We start from the raw sequence: 16,634 nt of genomic DNA, 5'->3' as shown, positions 1-16,634 counted from the left end.
ATGTAGTGTCTAATACAAAAGAATTATGATTTATGTATCTCTAAAGATACCTTGGTCAAATGTGCTTGCCTCATATGTGATTGTTACGCATCTCATTTGTAAAGTCTGTTTTTTATGTCAATTCTCACACGTCATTTGGTCATCTGAAGTTATTGATCATTATAATCATTCTCCTGTCCCAGAAACATTAAGAGGACATATAATTCTACACCCTTATATTTTCATTATAAAAACTTCTGTGTTAAAATCTCCTTGTAAGTTTAAGTTTAGACCGAGTTAATATGCAATTTGACAAATATGTCCAAATGGACAGGAGGAATAAGTATAGCAACCATATACTGCTTAATGTACGAGTGGGTATGTAAGAGTATGTGCTTTGGTTGTTTTTGGATGAACTTGTTAAAACTTGTGCTTTAAAATAAGGGCAGTTATATGTTTTGGGGGCGGGACTAGATAAGCTTTTGCTTCTCCCGCTTTCCCTTTCGGTCATGTGTATTGTATTCATTGGATTGAGATGATGTGTGATGATGATGACTAATTGACATGCCCGAAATGAACCAAATAAATAAATAAATATGTTGCACGATACCAGCCCCTACTTTGAGGAAGGTTTTCCACATTGGCTGCAGGTAGGCCACAAGACTTAAATAAGATCAGCCTCTGATTTTAAGCTATAAGGCCTGGCTCACAGTTGGCATTTTTTATTCATCGTAAAGATCTGCATTGGAGTAAGGTGAGGGGTTTTAGGTTTTGTGCAAGGCCACTTTCAAAATGAAGCCCAAAAAAGCCTTTCTATGTGGCAGTGTGCACATGCAGTGGAGGTAGAGGTGGGAGTATGGGTGGGGTTATCTTGTTGAAACATGAAAGAGCCTGTCCTAAACTGTCCCCATGAGTTGGGAGTGCATTATTGTCCGACTTGTTACAATATAACTTGGAGTTAAACAGCCTAAAAAACAGTAAAGGTTTTTCTCCATATGCTTTTGGTCATGAATTGTTAAGCTAGTCATCGTTGTAAACAATAATATTCATGCAAGCTCTGGGGGAACCATGATTTAGGTGGAATGTATTAAGGCGGTTTGTCTTAGCAGCAGCATATCAATAGTCACAACATGTGGGTGAAACATGAAAATAGAAAAAGAACATTTAAATCATTGTTGTTTCACAGTGTGAGATTACTATATGAATACTGGGGTTGACAAAAACTATTGAACAAGCGCTTTAAAACGTTTGTCATAACAGACTGCAATGTGTTGACCACAGCCAAGAACATCTGCTGCCATCTGCTGGTGAAAATCACACATTGACAAGGCACACAAACACATCACATAGAGGTTTGGATAAAGACAAACTGTCTCTATTCTCGTGTTGATTTGTCTGTTCAATGTGACAACATCACCTCCTTCTTGCCATGAGTATATATGTAAAAACATCAACAACAGTCTTCATCATGCGCCTTGCCTAAGATGAGGGTAGCTCTGCACTGTGCGCGCAATCGCCTCCTTCAGACTGACCAACGGTTTGTAGCCCATGTCCTGCTTGGCACGTTCACAGCTGTAGTAGTGGTGGGTTCCAGCCAGAGCCACTCTCATTGGAGTAAAAGTGGGTTTGACGGACACTAGAGGACGCAGGATCAGGGCCAGCAGCCACAGGAGCAGGGCCAGTCCGTACACCAGGGTGTAGGGGAGGTGGTAGCGTGGAGCAGCGTATCCCAGCCCCACCAACACATCAGACATGAAGTCCCAGAATCTAACTGGCTCGTCATTGGTGATGTGGTATGGCTGAAAGTCAAGCAGAGAAAACAAAACCAATATATTCAATCTCGTAAAGACAGTATAGTTGCATAGTGGTGATGGTTGATGGCCTTGTTGATCAATGTCAAGACAGTATTTTGCTTGTCATCATAATTAGTAGTAGTATTATACATCCCCTTGCATATATAATGCTCAGAACCGGGACAGGTGCAACTTCACAGTTTGAGAAAAGGGCAACCTGACTATGGATAACATCCATCAGCCCTACAGTGCAGAGACACATGCAAGTGTGATCCTGAAGACAGATCTATGCAACTAAGCACCAGGGTCTCATAGACAGAATCCTTTACACCTGCTGTACCACGGAGCTTTAGATTTTATCACTCACTTTTCCACATATAGGTGAATCCGGCCTCAGGCGTTCAGCAGCCAGTATGTGCCCATGAACTACATTCTCCACATAGGTGAAATCTACCAGGTTGGTTCCATCACTGCAGCAAATGAAATGAAAGAGAAGCAGTGCTAAGAACAGAGGATCAGCTGTCCCGCAGCACAACATTACAACGAACCTCACAACCTCAAACACCTGATTGAAATGGGTTCAAAAAGTAGATGATTTTAGAGCTAGTGAAATGTCAGAATCCTGTTTTTATTTTCACCCACAGTGTAACTAAGGACATAAATACACAAAGATAAAGATCTTAAGCAGCAAAAGTCATGAGGGTTTCAGATTTCATCCAGTAAATCAAGTCAGCAATTGCTGTGCCAAAAATGCTGTGTTCGTCCAAATGGAAAAACACTGTTGTCATCACAGGTGACTGTATGCAGCACTTCATGTGAGGGTTTTAAGTTTACATTATACACAGGTTTTTAATCAAGCTCTAAAGATTAAGTGTCGTTTACCCTGTATGACTTACCCTATGATGAACTTCATCTTACCCCGGCGAGCCGTATCCACCAGGATCGGAACCAGCTGTGGGTCCCTGGGGCCAAAGATGCCATGGGGGCGGATGGCAACTGTGAGGAAACCCTTCTCCTTGTCACAAGCCTCAAGGACCAACTTAAACACAGAGAACAGTCAGCTCTTATTATGGATGCTCTGATAAGTTGCTCCATCACCACCTCAAAGATGATATTGATTATGATGCGAGGGGAATGAGGCCCAGTGAATACAGTATGTCCCCACTGCACCTGAAGTCAGTTATAGTATATGCTCTTGGATGCTGATGAAAATAAAGGTAAATTAAAAAATAAAAATGTAGGCTACATTGATCTGAAAAGGAAGGAAAACAGTTCTAAAACCTTCTCAAACATCTGTCAATCAAAAATCACTTATTCTGTATCCTGCACCTTTCATCAGCTGGGTTGAGTACACCACAGAGAGAATTACTGGGCCACAGCCACACTGATGAAACCAACACATTATGGTTTAAAACACCACTGTCCTACCTTCTCCTGTTCAATCTTGGTCTCTGTGTAGTAGTCGATGGGCTTCTTGGCGTACGGTAGGTCCTCTCTGCCATCCTTAATGTCTGTGCCTTCAAACACCACACTGGCACTGCTGGTCAGGACCAATTTCTGGCAAATATACAGAGTTTAAACACCTTCCTCTCATCCTTTAACAGTGGATGCTGTGCATAAACAAAGGAAAGACCCGGTCTCTCAACACCTGGCTGCCTTACCTGTACTCCAGCCTCGATGCAGGCCTGAATAACGGTGCGTGTGCCCTGAATGTTGACAGCTTCAAAGAGTGCACGGTTATCGCTGCCAGGGGCTGGAGAGGCACAGTGGAAGACCAGGGACACATCCTTCAGAGCTGGCAGCAGAGCCTGCAGCGGCACAACAGGGAGAGATCACAGCTATTGACAGCTGCACCTGAGGAGAGACTGGTCCAGGCCAACCTGCTGATTCTGAGCCATGAGACCTGGCTCACAGTCACACTTCTTATTCTCCTAAAAGAGCCGGATGAGGCTGGTGGTTTATGCACGGCTACTCTAGTTTTTCCTAAATAAAGCCCCACAAACCCTTTCTCCAGGACATGTGTGGCCCGTACCTGTTTGTCGCAGAGGTCTCCTAGGTGAAAGGTGACACCGGGCAGCTCGTAGCCCTGACGGATGTCAAACACAGAGACAGAGTAGCCTTTATCCAGCAGCTTCTCCACCAGGTGTCTGCCCAGGAACCCGGAGCCCCCGATGACTGCACACCGCTTGTTGCTCTGCAGGACACGCACGGAGCGGTAATACCACTGCAGCATGTGGTGATAACTTAATTATTGTGTTTATCATAATATAACATAACTCACCGGTCTGACGCGCGTGGCCATGATGAGTGAAGTGACCAACAGGTGAGAGTTATCAACAACTGAAAGGCGCTGTGGAGAAGACACTTATTTCCCTTAACCGTTGGTGATGCCGAGTGTTTCTAAATATCACAGTATTTCCACTTTACAGGCACAAATAGTTGTTCACAGTTCAACTTACCTGCAGCCGGAGCGTATAACGAGCCCGCGTGCAAACCCCTGGGCTGTATCAATCAGCTGAGTCAGACCTGCACTGTGATTGGCGGAGCGGGCGCTCTGCACAAACGTGACGTTTGCCAACAGCCAATCGTCTTCAAAATACGTCAAAGAACGCCACAATATAAACCAATCGCCGATCACAAACAGGAAGTACCATCCGCCTCCTTGCTTGGAGACCACGCCCTCTGCACTGGTCCTCCTGAATCAACTTCAATATATAGCTTGCAGGATATTTCTTCTCTCGTGTCGGTTATTGTTCTGTTATAGCTACTCGAGAAAATTATAGTGAGTAAGGGATAATAGCAAAAGAAACAGCTAGGCTATTGGATGAAATCACTATTTAAAACACAACAAACTGGACACTGGTACGATTTTATTGATACTGTCAGGAAGGTGATTGTTCTGTTTAATGTTAATTATTCATGTGGTTGTGAGCATTATAGTAAAAGGTGTTTCAAATATTTAGATCCCTCGCCTATGTAAACAGGTTGGTCAAGTGAGTAACAAGACAATATTGTTTTTTATCATTGTATTATACAGGTGTTTCTAATAAAGTTGTCACTGAGAGCACTTTTCACAACATAATTCCAGTAGCCATTATCATGCCACAGAGTATCTGCTGCACTGTGGATCTTTATTCAACAACAACAACAACAACAACAACAACAACAATAATAATAATAATAATAATAATAATAAGCTTTCCTTAGGTAACAATTTTAAGCAATACATTTAAGAACTACATTGAATAATTATAGTTTTTCATCCTCTCATCATCTTATTAGCAATTCCTTCTCGTTGTAGCCTATCTGTTATTATCGTCTATTCTTTATTAGAAAAAGGTATAATGTTATCTATGATCTGCAGACACTAGAGGGTGTATTGAGGTAATTTCAGAGAGGCAGGGGCAGATGCACCGTTTTATATAATACGGTATTGGCTATAATAGGATATGATTTGCACATAAAACTTCCCCATTTTCCATACTCTGTCCCAGTGCCTTATATTCCTGTGGGAAACCCAAGGAGCTTTAACATCACTCTCTACAGCTGTGATTTTTTTGATCGTGTCTTTCGTCCCGTGTTTTTCAGCAACCAATCATCTTTTTGCCCGTCCGGTGCGTTTCATTTCTACCCCTGTTTGTGCCGAATAGCATCCCGGTTTTAGAGCCTCATGGTGATGCAACGACAGGCTCGTGATCTGGCACAGAAGGTGAACAAATCAAACACCACGACTCCATCTGGCAGCTGAACCTGTGCATTGTGCTGTTAGCTACAGACGGTCCTTTTCTGCACATTTTTGGCAGATTAGCCCTCGAAAAAACCCAGAGGTTTCGTTGAACAAGAGATTGTCATACACTCATCGTGGTTCAGCTGTTAATGCGAGCGACTGATGTGAAGCAGAAACCGTCTGATGATCTCCTCCTCCCTAAATGATAAGGAGGCTTCATAGCCCAGAGGAAAACATTGATTGCTCAATAGATTTAGGATTCCTCCTTGTCAATCAAGTAAACAGCAACTAATGGTGAGTGACAATGTCTCATCCTGCCATAACCATTTAAATCTATGTTGTGTTGCCAAAGATGAAAATATTTAGACTGTTCCCTATTCTTGTGTAGCTATTGTAGGTCTGAAAAATGACCATTTTCACCCAGAATCCTCTCTGATTGTGAAATTATTACAGCTGTTGTGGCTTTTAAAAAAAAAAAAATATATATATATATTTGTTTCTTCTCCATATGTCTACCATCAGGCGACCAGTGCCAAGAGACCATCCCTGCAGGGTCCCGTGCCCCCTCCTCGCAAGAAGACAGCTCCCAAGCCAGAGCTGACAGAGGAGCAAAAGCAGGAAATCAGGGAAGCCTTTGAGCTGTTTGACACAGATGGTTCAGGATACATTGATGTCAAAGAGCTCAAGGTAAAAAAGGAAGAGAAAAGAAACACCGATCACAACCAATGTGTATCAACCAGATAACAAAATAATTTCCTATGTGTGTGTGTTTGTGTGTCCACTTTAATCACTGTGTTAGGTTGCAATGAGGGCTCTGGGGTTTGAACCCAAGAAGGAGGAGATTAAGAAGATGACCGGTGAAGTGGATAAGGATGGCACGGGAAAGATCTCCTTTGTTGACTTCCTTGCTGTCATGACACAGAAGATGGTAGATGTCAATTATAGTGCTCATGCATTTCCATTCCAACCCCCACAGTGCTGAGTTTCTTTTAATCAGCCCAGGCCCCTTCTGACCAGGTTATTCTCTTGTCTTTAGGCTGAGAAAGACTCCAAAGAGGAGATCCTGAAAGCTTTCCGCCTGTTTGATGATGACGAGACAGGAAAGATCTCCTTCAAGAATCTGAAGAGAGTAGCCAAAGAGCTTGGAGAAAACCTGACGGATGAAGAGCTGCAGGTAAAGCACACGACTATGTAATAAGCATTCACACACCTCTTCCTAATAAAAGCAGACTACCAATGTGTTTACAAAGCCCAGGGTTACATTTTAATAATGTCAACACAACATTTGCTGATGTATACAATCAAACCAGCTTGATTTGCTTGCTGCATCCCTGCTTTCCTCTTTTCATTTCCCTTTCTACTGTGTGTTTATGAAGGAAATGATAGATGAAGCCGACAGGGATGGAGATGGAGAGGTCAATCAGCAGGAGTTCCTGCGCATCATGAAGAAAACTTGCCTGTACTGAAGGGAATGCATGACGTTAGGGTTGGTGATACAGTGACGACAGGATCAGTGGTGGTTTTACATGTGATGCTGCTCATATATCTAGGTCTATCTCAGATTTTCCCTTTCCTTATAATTATTATAGTGCCATTTTCTCTTAACCATCACATACTTCAGTGAGCAACTTGAACCATTGATTTACATCATTAGCCTATCTACATTACATTTGCCAAAAACTTAAGAGAACACTCTCTTTCTTGTTTGAAATGCTGCATACTTTGATAATATTAATGATAACATGTCCGTTATTTGTTGTCAAGAAATTCTCAGTGCCTGCCTCAATACGGTGACAAACACAGTACATTCCAATGCTTTGACTGATAACACAGTGTGTGCATAATCTTTCATCCATGCATAGGATGCTTGACTTCAACTGTGTTTCATATTTTTCTCTTGTTGGTAATGTGAGCGGTCGGTTAAGCGCTGATTACTGGGGGAGTTCTGTCTCGCCTCAGTGCTACCTGTGGATTTGTGCCTGTGCCTCTTTAAGGGGGGTGATAATCACAATCAGGGAAGCCGCCAGTCCTCTTTGACCTACACAACTTCCCCGCCAGTCTCATCATCTTTTAAATATGCTTGATTGTTGATGTATTTTTCTTGTAGCATCGAATATTTATCCCTCTGTTGTGTACATTTCCTCTGTATTCTTGAGCGTTTTGTATGATATATATATGGTGAATTAATACGTAGATATACAGCATATTGAAGTTTAAGATACAAATTAAATATCTTGAAAGCAGTTTGTCCTGACTTTCATTTCTATTTATTAGAAGCATCTCATGTGTGTGCAGTACTTATTGTTTGAACAGCTTGTTTCTGTTTTTATTTAAACTTGCATCACAAAAGCTTGATCTTATTCTGCAGCTGCTAACAAAACACATTCGACTTGCCTTTGAAAAAGATACAAATGCATTACAGGAAGATGCTGCTACTCTACGATGGCATATTGACTACTTTTTCAAACAATCAAGTACATACAAAGCATGAAGCAATTCATATAGCCTACAAAGATCTTCTGTGCTTAACAGGATGTTGATGGTCTCATCATTCAGGCAGTAAAGATTTTTTTCCTTAAAATTCTGTTTTTATAAATACCATCTTCACAAATTCATCCTTTAGAAGTTATGATTAGGTTTGGCTAATAACTGTGCTCCTGTGTGCAGCCTGTCGTATCCTCATCTGCAGCTCCCGTGAGCGGTATCCATAGACTAATGGGACTAGTGACACCCCTAAGTTGTAGGTTATTGTCGCTGCTATATCAAGAGCGTCGCTGTGCAGGTAGCCAGGGATCAGGTAGCTCTCCATGATTATAGGAACTGAAAAGAGAAGAGTCTGAACAGTCTGGAGGGCAAAGGTCACACATGCTCTCTTGGTGCAGAGCAGCCCTGAACTCACATCCCAGCAGAGCAGGCAGAAACATCCCAGGATGGTCAGAGAGCAGAGAGGCACCACCACAGCAGTTCCCACAGTGCCGTAAAGCTGCATAGCCGACGTCCCCGACAGGCAGGGCGTGAGGATGAGCGGTCGACAGCGGGGAAAGGTGAAATTCACATGGATGGTGTTGAGGCTGATGCATAAAGCTACACCGCTGAGCACAACTGATACACCCCATATGGCTGCTACTGTCACACGCCTCCTTTGGGAACCCATCAGGACTTCATAGTGCAGGGGCCACTTGACTGCTATGAACCGGTCCACAGCCAGGGCAGTGCTCAGTAAGAGGTCCGCCTGTTGAAAAGGTGAAGACGTAAAATTGAGATGTTTATTTCTAATCTTGTCACCAGAGCAGGAAGACCAGAACATGGAATGTGCTACTACAAACTACAACGTGGTCAAATTGTGGCTATTTAACCTGGAAGTATTTAATGCAGTTTTAAAAATGCTTCTTACTTACTTTTTCCTCCCTCCTCAGTAATTCTTCCATGTAACATTTGTCAGTATCATATTAAGAAATTATGCCACTGCACTTTGGAGAGTTGATCCCATAGTAACATGAGAAAACATAAACTCCATGGTCCAGCCCGTACAATATTTTAAACCCAATAGTGGCAATCCATGTTTAAATAAGTTGTACTGTCACCTGTGTGATAAGACTGCAAACTAGCATTTGTTTCATTACTGATATTGATTGTTTTTGTAATGAACTAACTAAACAGAAAATTTGAACATTAAAAAGTTTGGGACAAAGACATGTATGCCTTTCAAAATAACTTAATCAATGGGGTTATATAAATTATTGTAATTTATTTGTATTCAGTTAACTGAGTTGTGGTTATTTCAGAACTACAATGTTCAGATGTGACAACAAAATGACAAACCAATGAGCAGCCCTGGATAGCAGTACAGAAGGTCAGACACTGGGTTATGGGTATTCCTTCTCTGGACCTTAAAAGCACTGCTTTGGCTGTCCAGAGGAGCTGCTGAAATTTTAAACAGTCATTTAGCACAAAGGGCACACAATTCTCTGGATGATCAATTATTATCCTGACTAAACTGATTCCAATGGGATTGGGAAGAAAGGGTGTCGACCTACTTGGAGGTTGTAACACAGAAGGAGGTGAGTGAGGAGCAGGAAGCGAGTGTGTCTGAGGAGGGATGGGGGGCGCATGATGAGCAGGAGTAAAGGAAGACTGAGAATGGTATTCAAGGTGCAGCTCACACACATGCTGACCATCTTGACCAAGTGAAAGATGGCCGAGTTGATCTGAATCTGGGTCTCTAGTGAGGTCAGATTGCAGTGGGCATCCATGACAGAGAGCGCAGAGATAGTCTTGTTTCCTGTTCAAACAATACAAGTCCTTAGCACAGAGGTTTATTTATTTATTTTTAACTAAAACATTTTTAATTGCAAATTAGATTTAAAAAAGAAAAAGGTAATACGCACCATGCATCATACCGGTTGCAAAGCTGCTCTTCCCTCTTGAAAAAACAACATGGTACGGCAGGCAGATGGGCAGACCTGGTTGATTCTGCTGGCTGATTTCGACTGCATCTACCTTTTATGTGGCAGCAGTACATTTACTCAGCTTCACCATGTCAACGTGCCAAGACCTCAGGTCTAAAACCTCATCCCCATGCACAGTGATGTGTCAATAGCTAGTGTTTGTTATCGGGATTGGATTTGCTTATTTATACAAGAGTCAGGGGCGGCATTAATACATTTGCACAGGACTACATTCTGCATGTCAATATTTGCCCGATAGCATTGGTACAGTCATGGAAAACACCATCCTCGTTCACCCACACTGTCCCATCTTTATATCAAACACTTAAAAGAATGCACCATACCAGGATAAAAGAACAGTCATTCTAACATTTCATTTGTGCTGTAGTCTAGCAGGGGGATGTTGATACATACTTTTATATGATTTAATATGTGCAGCTTACAATTAATTGACCAACACATGCAAGTATGAACCCAAGGGCCTGATATTGGATTAACATTTCTAAAACGATCAATGCCAAACTTTAATTAACGGTTAAAACTAACTTGCCAATTGTAAATTAATAACTGAGCAAATCAAGTAATAATTACATTTGTATAGATTAGGCTAATTTATTAATAGAATAGCTTTAAATAGTTTATACTGTATATACAGTAGACACAAGTGCATAAAGATGTCAAGGGCTCATTAAAATGATTAAATCACATTTACTTTATTTTGAAATTTGGAAACTCAAACAGGTCAAATATTTAAAAACAAGTGGATCTAATCATACTGATCACCAGAATATATTAGATACCAAAGATGATGTACAAATCTATTCACTGAGTCAGGCTACCACATCTACACAAGAGACAATACAAAGACATACTCGGGAACTTAGAATAAAGGCTCAGTCTTTCCCTTTTAAAGCAGGTCCAGTCCATACGCATACTGTCATACAGATATAACATAAAAAAAAAAAAACATTAAAAATAGATTTAATATCATTAATTACAGCTGCTCATTGATGTAAGACTAGTTGGCCGAGGTATTTGGGTATGTAAATAGGTTTCCTGTGGCAGTGCAGCTCAGTCCATACACTTAGAAGCAAAAGCTCATGTTCAGCTAAGTTTTGTCTTGGAGGCAAAGTCTGCACTAAGCTTACGCATCACGTCTGCGTGGCTTTGTCCTGCTAGCTCCTGCCGAACAGTCCCATAGTTCTCTTTGACAAAGCTGGCAAAAGGTGTGGCAGCACGAGGCTTGGAGGGATTCAGTAAGACAAGTTGGCCTGTGCAGAGGGCACACACGAACCTCTGTGTGTCCAGTGACTTGGAGTGACGCCCAATACTGTGAGAAATCAGGAAGTCAAGTGTTAAAAATATTACCCGATTATAAAAGTACTTAAAATTCAAGATGAATATTGATGTTGATGTGAAGCTGACAGCTGAATTTAGTCTAACTTACGTATTCTTGCAGCGGGTGCACTGGTACTGGAACTTGTACTTGATGTCATAACTGTGGCAGCGACTGACCATGGGTAGCTCAGGATGAACCACTGTGGACTTGCGAGCATAAAACTTCCAAAAATTTCCATGCCCATCCCTGACACCATTAATGAGCCACGTTGCGGCGTGACACATCTCGTGAACCAGTGTGTCCCTGAGACGATCTAGAAGGAAGACGCAATGAAATAAGACTGGCTACGTGGTGTTGAGACTCAAATCTATACACTTGTACTTTAAAGGACGATCAAGCACACGCAATGTATTGAGTCTTTCTGAATTAGTGAAGTGTTACCTGCAGAATCACAGACTTTCTCTGACAGTTCAATGCGGGCATAGCGGTTCCCCCCTCCTCGTTCCTGCCCTGAGACACAGTAACCGGCTGTTTTTCTCATCTTCTTATTCCACGTCACTGACATATTAACAGGGAGCTAGAAAAGTCATGTCAGACAAGGGCAAAGAAAACATATGATAAATGTTAATGCATCACACAAATTAATTTGGATGTTATTTCCAAACTAGAGAAATTGCAGGTCATCACCTTACTGTCAAAGACACTGGTATTGTACAGCTGGTAGAGTTTACTCGTGAGATCCTCCTTGTTCTGCTTAAAATTGCGGACATAGATGGAGCCAGGGTTTGAAAGTGACTCCAAGAAGCACCCTGGGGTCTTACATAGCGCAACCCTAGAGGACAATGACCAGGGTAAAATAAAGACAAACATCAAACTGAATGAGTGAGAAACAGAGAGGCGTATAATACAAAAAAACATAACAACAGTTAAAAGGCCTATCCATAATGACCAGTCAACAGATATACCTGCTGGTGGGGCCAGGCCTTGGCTCTGTCTTACTAACTATGGGCTTCAAGATGGTAGATTTGCCTGGGGTCTTCACATGTCGAGGGGTTTCCACTGATGGTTTAGGGGCTGGTTTTGTTAGCCCCTTTACAGGAGGAACTAATGCCGGAGGTTCCTTAATATTCTCTAGATAAAAAAAACAACACCATCACACGATATAACAACCACACAACAAGCAGAATGAAAAAACTCCTGGGACTGTTGATGACAGTAAATATGAAACAGTTACCTTTGGTGTGCTTAGGTGAGAATGTGGTGCTGGTGAGTTTCTTTTTGTTTTTCAGTCTCTCCAGCAGCGATGTGAATTCCTCCTCAGAGCTGGCCGAGTCGTCCAGCTTAGACGGTGCTGAAAAGGTACGCTGCGGTGTGGCCAGAGACGTCAGAGTTTTGAGAGGAGGTAGAGAAAAGGGAGATGGGGTGGGAGGCAGAGGCAGTGATGGTGAACTGTCATCATTATCAGACAGCACAGCATTGTCCTTGTTAGCTTTTGGCGGTGCCTTAGGTTTCGAGTGGCGAGTTCTCCAAGTGCTCTTCATCACAATATTATCGCCGTCATCATCACTGTCACTAACAAAGACCGGTGAGTCCAAGTGAGACAGTGGTCTCCTCGGTGGATGCTTGGTTGCTGGGGTATTGTTCTTCTTAGGCGCTGCACAACAAGGAAATCATAACATCACTATTACACACGTTTAATTCTATGCATCTCTTCTTTAAAAACTAGCGTTGGTGCTGGTACTCTTACCTTTAAGTGATGATTTTGGCAGAATGAAGTCATCTTCTGAGTCATCCACTATGAAGTTTTTGAGGCTTTACAGATAAAGACAGATAAAACTGTTAGTAAGTTAAGTTGAAGACAGTGACACAGCGATGCATTTAGAGGAAAAAAAATACACAAACTCACCTGTCTTCACTCCCACTCTCTGATATTTTCTTCGGTTTGGTATTAGGGGTTTTCACACGTTCCAGGACTTAAATATGAAACAGGAAGAATCAAGTGAAGGATAATCCACATTTGCTTAATTTCATTAGATTTTGACTCATTTATTTTAATTTATTACAAATACTGATAACTGTACGCAGCAGAAAAGGGCCACTTACATGTCTCAAAACTGCTATCATTGTCTGAGCTCACCACATGAACATTTGAACTAAAAAAGGAGAGCAATGGTTTAGAAATTGATGAATTAGAGGAAAAACTCGAAAACAAGACAGAAACTGTCACTGAGCTCTATTTTCATACTTGTCTTTCTTTGCAGAGCCACATGTTCTTGGTGTGGCAGTTTTAGCTTTCAACGTGGCCCTTCCCACAAAGACTGAGGAACAGAAAAGAGCTAATTAATGTTGGCACAAACTCACAGTTTTACAGTATCTACACAAGTAAACTCACTCACATTGTTCAAATTCATCGTCGCTAGAATCAGACTTGTTTCGGTAAGTATTGCTCATGGTGAACATATTCTCCTTCTCTGGATCCTCTTCACTGTCAGAGAGGTGACGCTGACTTGTGGCATTATGACGAGGCTTGCCAATGGCACCTAACAACTAGAAAGAATTAAAACAGACATGACATGAACTTACATAATCAGATTCATTTAAAGGACAATTCCGGGCAAATTCAACCTGGGGCCATAGTTTTCTAATATTTTAGGTCTAAAAGACCTAGTGAGACTTTGAATTACATCTCCGTTTACAAACATGTCGGCTTTCTTGAAGTAAACAAACCCCTCGGAGTATGTTTGCATAGCCATCTGACATTGTCAGTGGGAAAAAATGCGATTTTGTAGGATGTAAATAGCCTAAATAGCCTAAGATCGGTCTGCTTCCATTAAACGCTGCTGCGGTGATGAAGAACCACTGCAAAACAGGAGACATTAAATAGAAAATCTTCAGATTCATTCTTTTAGACCTAAAATATTAGGAAACTATAGCCCCGGGTTGAATTTGCCCAGAATTATACTTTACAAGCATTTTAATAGGGTTGCAGTCAAAAATTGTTTTCATCATTGATCAATCTGCTAAGTATCCTCTTCATTAAAGCAGAAGTAAGTGGAATGTTTGTGTTAATATAAGTGTTAAAATAGTTATATCTTCCGACAGCAATCACTTTTATAGAATGTTTGGTCCGAAACACGGGTCTGTCGGTCACTCTGCTCTGCTCTGAGCCGAGGAGAAAACTTTCCTTGTATCCTACAACCTTTATCCAATGAGGAGAGAGAACGGCATAAAGGGGCGGTCCTCTCTGTGTGTGCAGCCAAGGGATGCGCGTGCATGTGGTGACGTAGGGACGTGGGCGGGGACGGCTAACTCCATACACAGAGAGGACCGCCCCTTTATGCCGTTCTCTCTCCTCATTGGATAAAGGTTGTAGGATACAAGGAAGGTTTTCTCCTCGGCTTACAGCAGAGCAGAGTGACTGACAGACCTGTGTTTCAGACCAAACACTATGTAAGTGATTGCTGTCGGAAGATATAACTATCTCTAAAGGGCCTTTCACACCGAACGCGGCAGGCGGCGGAAGGCGGCAGCAAACCCATTCATTGTGTACGTGCTACCGCGGCGCACCGGCGAACGGCTCTGCGCCGAGCTGAGCGGCACGCGAGGTGGGCGCGTGCCGCGGCGGCGCGCTGCGCCCGAATTAAAAAATGTTTAATCTGGGCGCAGCGCGCTGTGACGACATCTCGGCGCGTCCAATAGGAGAGGATGTAGTGGAGTCTGAAAAAAAATCTGCCGCTTGCAGAGAGAAAACAAACGACCAGACGTTCAGTTAAAGTGACGGGATGCAGGAAGTGAGTTGTCATCCTCCTGAGGATCAGACCAACTCTCTCTAACAGGCTGTTAAACTGCTCCCTGCTCAGCCTGACGCTAAAGTACACCTGGAAGCGGTCGTTTTGTAGCTCCTGGCGAACATATCTTTGCATATACCCCCCCAAATCCTGTCTTGTTTGTTCGGTTGCTCAGCAACTCGCGCCATATGTGTACGCGCTGCCGCCCTGCTCTGCGCCTGTCTGCGCTGTACCTCGCGGTGGGCGCAGCGCATACCGCGTTCGGTGTGAAAGGCCCTTAAGACTTACATTAACACAAACATTCCGCTTACTTCTGCTTTAATCATTTTCTCCATGAAATGTCAGAAAACAAAAAGGTGGTGCATCTAAATGACTGGTTTTATTCAAACAACTATCAAAACCCAATTATATTAAGTTCACATTTAGAAAGGTAGAAACAGCTGATTTTTCACATTTTTGCAAAACGACTTAAGTATTGATCAAATTATCAAAACTACGGTTTATTATCAATAAATATGTGCACATTGCTATTTCTCAAAATTATAAGACATAAGTTCTTTCTTTTCCTTCCGTTAAAGTTAAAGTTTGCAACAAACCCTCTTCTCTGTCTCGTCCAGTCCTCCATTGTCAAACCATCCCATCTTTTTAGCAACTCTGTCAAACAATTTGCGGGTATCGTCATTCATACTTAGCCCTTGTCTGTGAAAATAGTAAACACACGAGCGTGAGTCATTTAACATTTAAAATCCAGCACTAACTTCGACCATATGATTAACAGTCACAAAGTAAGACTGGCTGACGGTTAAAATGTTCATTTTTTTCACATGGTACCAAAATCATTTGTAAACAAAGCCACACAACCAACGTTGCTTAACTTACTGTAGCTAGGTTAGTAGCGTTATCTTTATCTTTAGCACATGGCTAGCTAACTTTACTTCAGACGCCGATTTAAAATACATTTTAGTTTTTTTTCCCCGTATGATTTACATGTGTAGCGCTATAGCACAAAATAGATTTAACTTTAAATGCGGTTACCCAACGTGTACCTGTTGTGGAAGATAAAATCAGAGGCAGAAGACGGAGCTGACGACCAAATTCAAATCTTGTGCTCCATTTTCCCGGAAGTCGTCACGCAGACTTTTGGCCAATCAGAGGGCTTTAAATGAAACGGTGACGCTCGCTCTCAGTGGAATCCTGCAAGAGACGGAAAGACTACGACCGCAGTGGAACAGGGATACAATTTTATCTAAGCGTAACACGTAAATCCGTTCAGAAACTCAGCAACGTCTATGCATTTGATTTCAATCCAACTGCACCCTACTTTTATTACTAAAGTATCTCCAAACTAGCATAGAATTAGTAGGTGCTTTGTCAATGAGTATGGATTCTATCAAGTATAAATAATGCTACAAAAACAAAATAAAATACAGGAAAAATAATAGGCTTTTCTAATGATACTCTAATATTTTATTTTCCACTGCCTGGACATGCAAACATAGTAATGCCAAACTAAGAAGAATTAGAAGAAAACTGTTGGCTTTATCAGTCAATGTTTCTACC

The 16,634-nt window shown here is 41.9% G+C and overlaps 4 protein-coding genes across 5 annotated transcripts; 1 reads left to right on the top strand and 3 right to left on the bottom strand.

Annotated features, from left to right (window-relative positions):
• Window positions 1-764: 764 nt before the first annotated feature.
• Window positions 765-4,295, bottom strand: nsdhl (NAD(P) dependent 3-beta-hydroxysteroid dehydrogenase NSDHL). 2 transcript variants are annotated; one of them, XM_085790111.1, is made up of 8 exons: window positions 4,232-4,295; window positions 4,054-4,122; window positions 3,805-3,966; window positions 3,434-3,580; window positions 3,201-3,329; window positions 2,669-2,811; window positions 2,140-2,242; window positions 765-1,778 (listed from the first exon to the last, which is right to left on the bottom strand). In XM_085790111.1, exons 2-8 carry the CDS (start codon window positions 4,072-4,074, stop codon window positions 1,446-1,448), a joined length of 1,038 nt encoding a protein of 345 aa, XP_085646237.1. In that variant the 5' UTR covers window positions 4,075-4,122; window positions 4,232-4,295; the 3' UTR covers window positions 765-1,445. The 2 variants fall into 2 exon arrangements, with proteins under 2 accessions (XP_085646237.1, XP_085646236.1); XM_085790110.1 differs by lacking the exons at window positions 4,054-4,122; window positions 4,232-4,295 and having other exon boundaries at window positions 971-1,778; window positions 3,805-4,008.
• Window positions 4,296-5,502: 1,207 nt separating this feature from the next.
• On the top strand, window positions 5,503-7,743 carry cetn2 (centrin, EF-hand protein, 2). The gene is made up of 5 exons (XM_085790104.1): window positions 5,503-5,793; window positions 6,022-6,186; window positions 6,299-6,427; window positions 6,536-6,673; window positions 6,876-7,743. Exons 1-5 carry the CDS (start codon window positions 5,791-5,793, stop codon window positions 6,963-6,965), a joined length of 525 nt encoding a protein of 174 aa, XP_085646230.1. The 5' UTR covers window positions 5,503-5,790; the 3' UTR covers window positions 6,966-7,743.
• Window positions 7,744-8,131: 388 nt separating this feature from the next.
• LOC146980026 (olfactory receptor 12D3-like) lies at window positions 8,132-9,752 on the bottom strand. Its single transcript, XM_085788639.1, has 2 exons — window positions 9,675-9,752; window positions 8,132-8,731 (listed from the first exon to the last, which is right to left on the bottom strand). Exons 1-2 carry the CDS (start codon window positions 9,750-9,752, stop codon window positions 8,132-8,134), a joined length of 678 nt encoding a protein of 225 aa, XP_085644765.1.
• Window positions 9,753-10,641: 889 nt separating this feature from the next.
• On the bottom strand, window positions 10,642-15,775 carry gcna (germ cell nuclear acidic peptidase). The gene is made up of 12 exons (XM_085790101.1): window positions 15,671-15,775; window positions 13,683-13,833; window positions 13,532-13,604; window positions 13,390-13,439; window positions 13,193-13,259; window positions 13,034-13,098; window positions 12,521-12,940; window positions 12,252-12,417; window positions 11,974-12,118; window positions 11,728-11,863; window positions 11,395-11,599; window positions 10,642-11,277 (listed from the first exon to the last, which is right to left on the bottom strand). The coding sequence occupies exons 1-12, from the start codon at window positions 15,758-15,760 to the stop codon at window positions 11,052-11,054; spliced, it is 1,794 nt and encodes a 597-aa protein (XP_085646227.1). The 5' UTR covers window positions 15,761-15,775; the 3' UTR covers window positions 10,642-11,051.
• Between the last annotated feature and the right edge of the window lie 859 nt (window positions 15,776-16,634).

Source organism: Trachurus japonicus, chromosome 10 (genome assembly GCF_045865225.1).
Source record: "Trachurus japonicus isolate A0001 chromosome 10, Traja_1.0".
Taxonomy (NCBI): domain Eukaryota; kingdom Metazoa; phylum Chordata; class Actinopteri; order Carangiformes; family Carangidae; genus Trachurus; species Trachurus japonicus.
This window is presented reverse-complemented; position numbering and strand designations above follow the sequence as displayed.

Bases quoted from the DNA above. Each gene is read 5' to 3' on its own strand.
- gcna (XM_085790101.1), bottom strand. From the start codon at position 15,760: ATGAATGACGATACCCGCAAATTGTTTGACAGAGTTGCTAAAAAGATG. The intron at 13,440-13,531 runs GTATGAAAATAG...CTCCTTTTTTAG, and splicing joins GGCTCTGCAAAGAAAGACAA to TTCAAATGTTCATGTGGTGA. The intron at 12,119-12,251 runs GTATATCTGTTG...ATTGTCCTCTAG, and splicing joins AGGCCTGGCCCCACCAGCAG to GGTTGCGCTATGTAAGACCC.
- LOC146980026 (XM_085788639.1), bottom strand. From the start codon at position 9,752: ATGGATGCCCACTGCAATCTGACCTCACTAGAGACCCAGATTCAGATC. The intron at 8,732-9,674 runs GTCAGCATGTGT...CCTTTTCAACAG, and splicing joins TCTTTCACTTGGTCAAGATG to GCGGACCTCTTACTGAGCAC.
- nsdhl (XM_085790110.1), bottom strand. From the start codon at position 4,005: ATGCTGCAGTGGTATTACCGCTCCGTGCGTGTCCTGCAGAGCAACAAG. The intron at 3,330-3,433 runs GTAAGGCAGCCA...TATATTTGCCAG, and splicing joins GCATCGAGGCTGGAGTACAG to AAATTGGTCCTGACCAGCAG. The intron at 2,812-3,200 runs GTAGGACAGTGG...TCTGTGTTTAAG, and splicing joins CCAAGATTGAACAGGAGAAG to TTGGTCCTTGAGGCTTGTGA.
- cetn2 (XM_085790104.1), top strand. The intron at 6,187-6,298 runs GTAAAAAAGGAA...TCACTGTGTTAG, and splicing joins TTGATGTCAAAGAGCTCAAG to GTTGCAATGAGGGCTCTGGG. The intron at 6,428-6,535 runs GTAGATGTCAAT...TCTTGTCTTTAG, and splicing joins CTGTCATGACACAGAAGATG to GCTGAGAAAGACTCCAAAGA.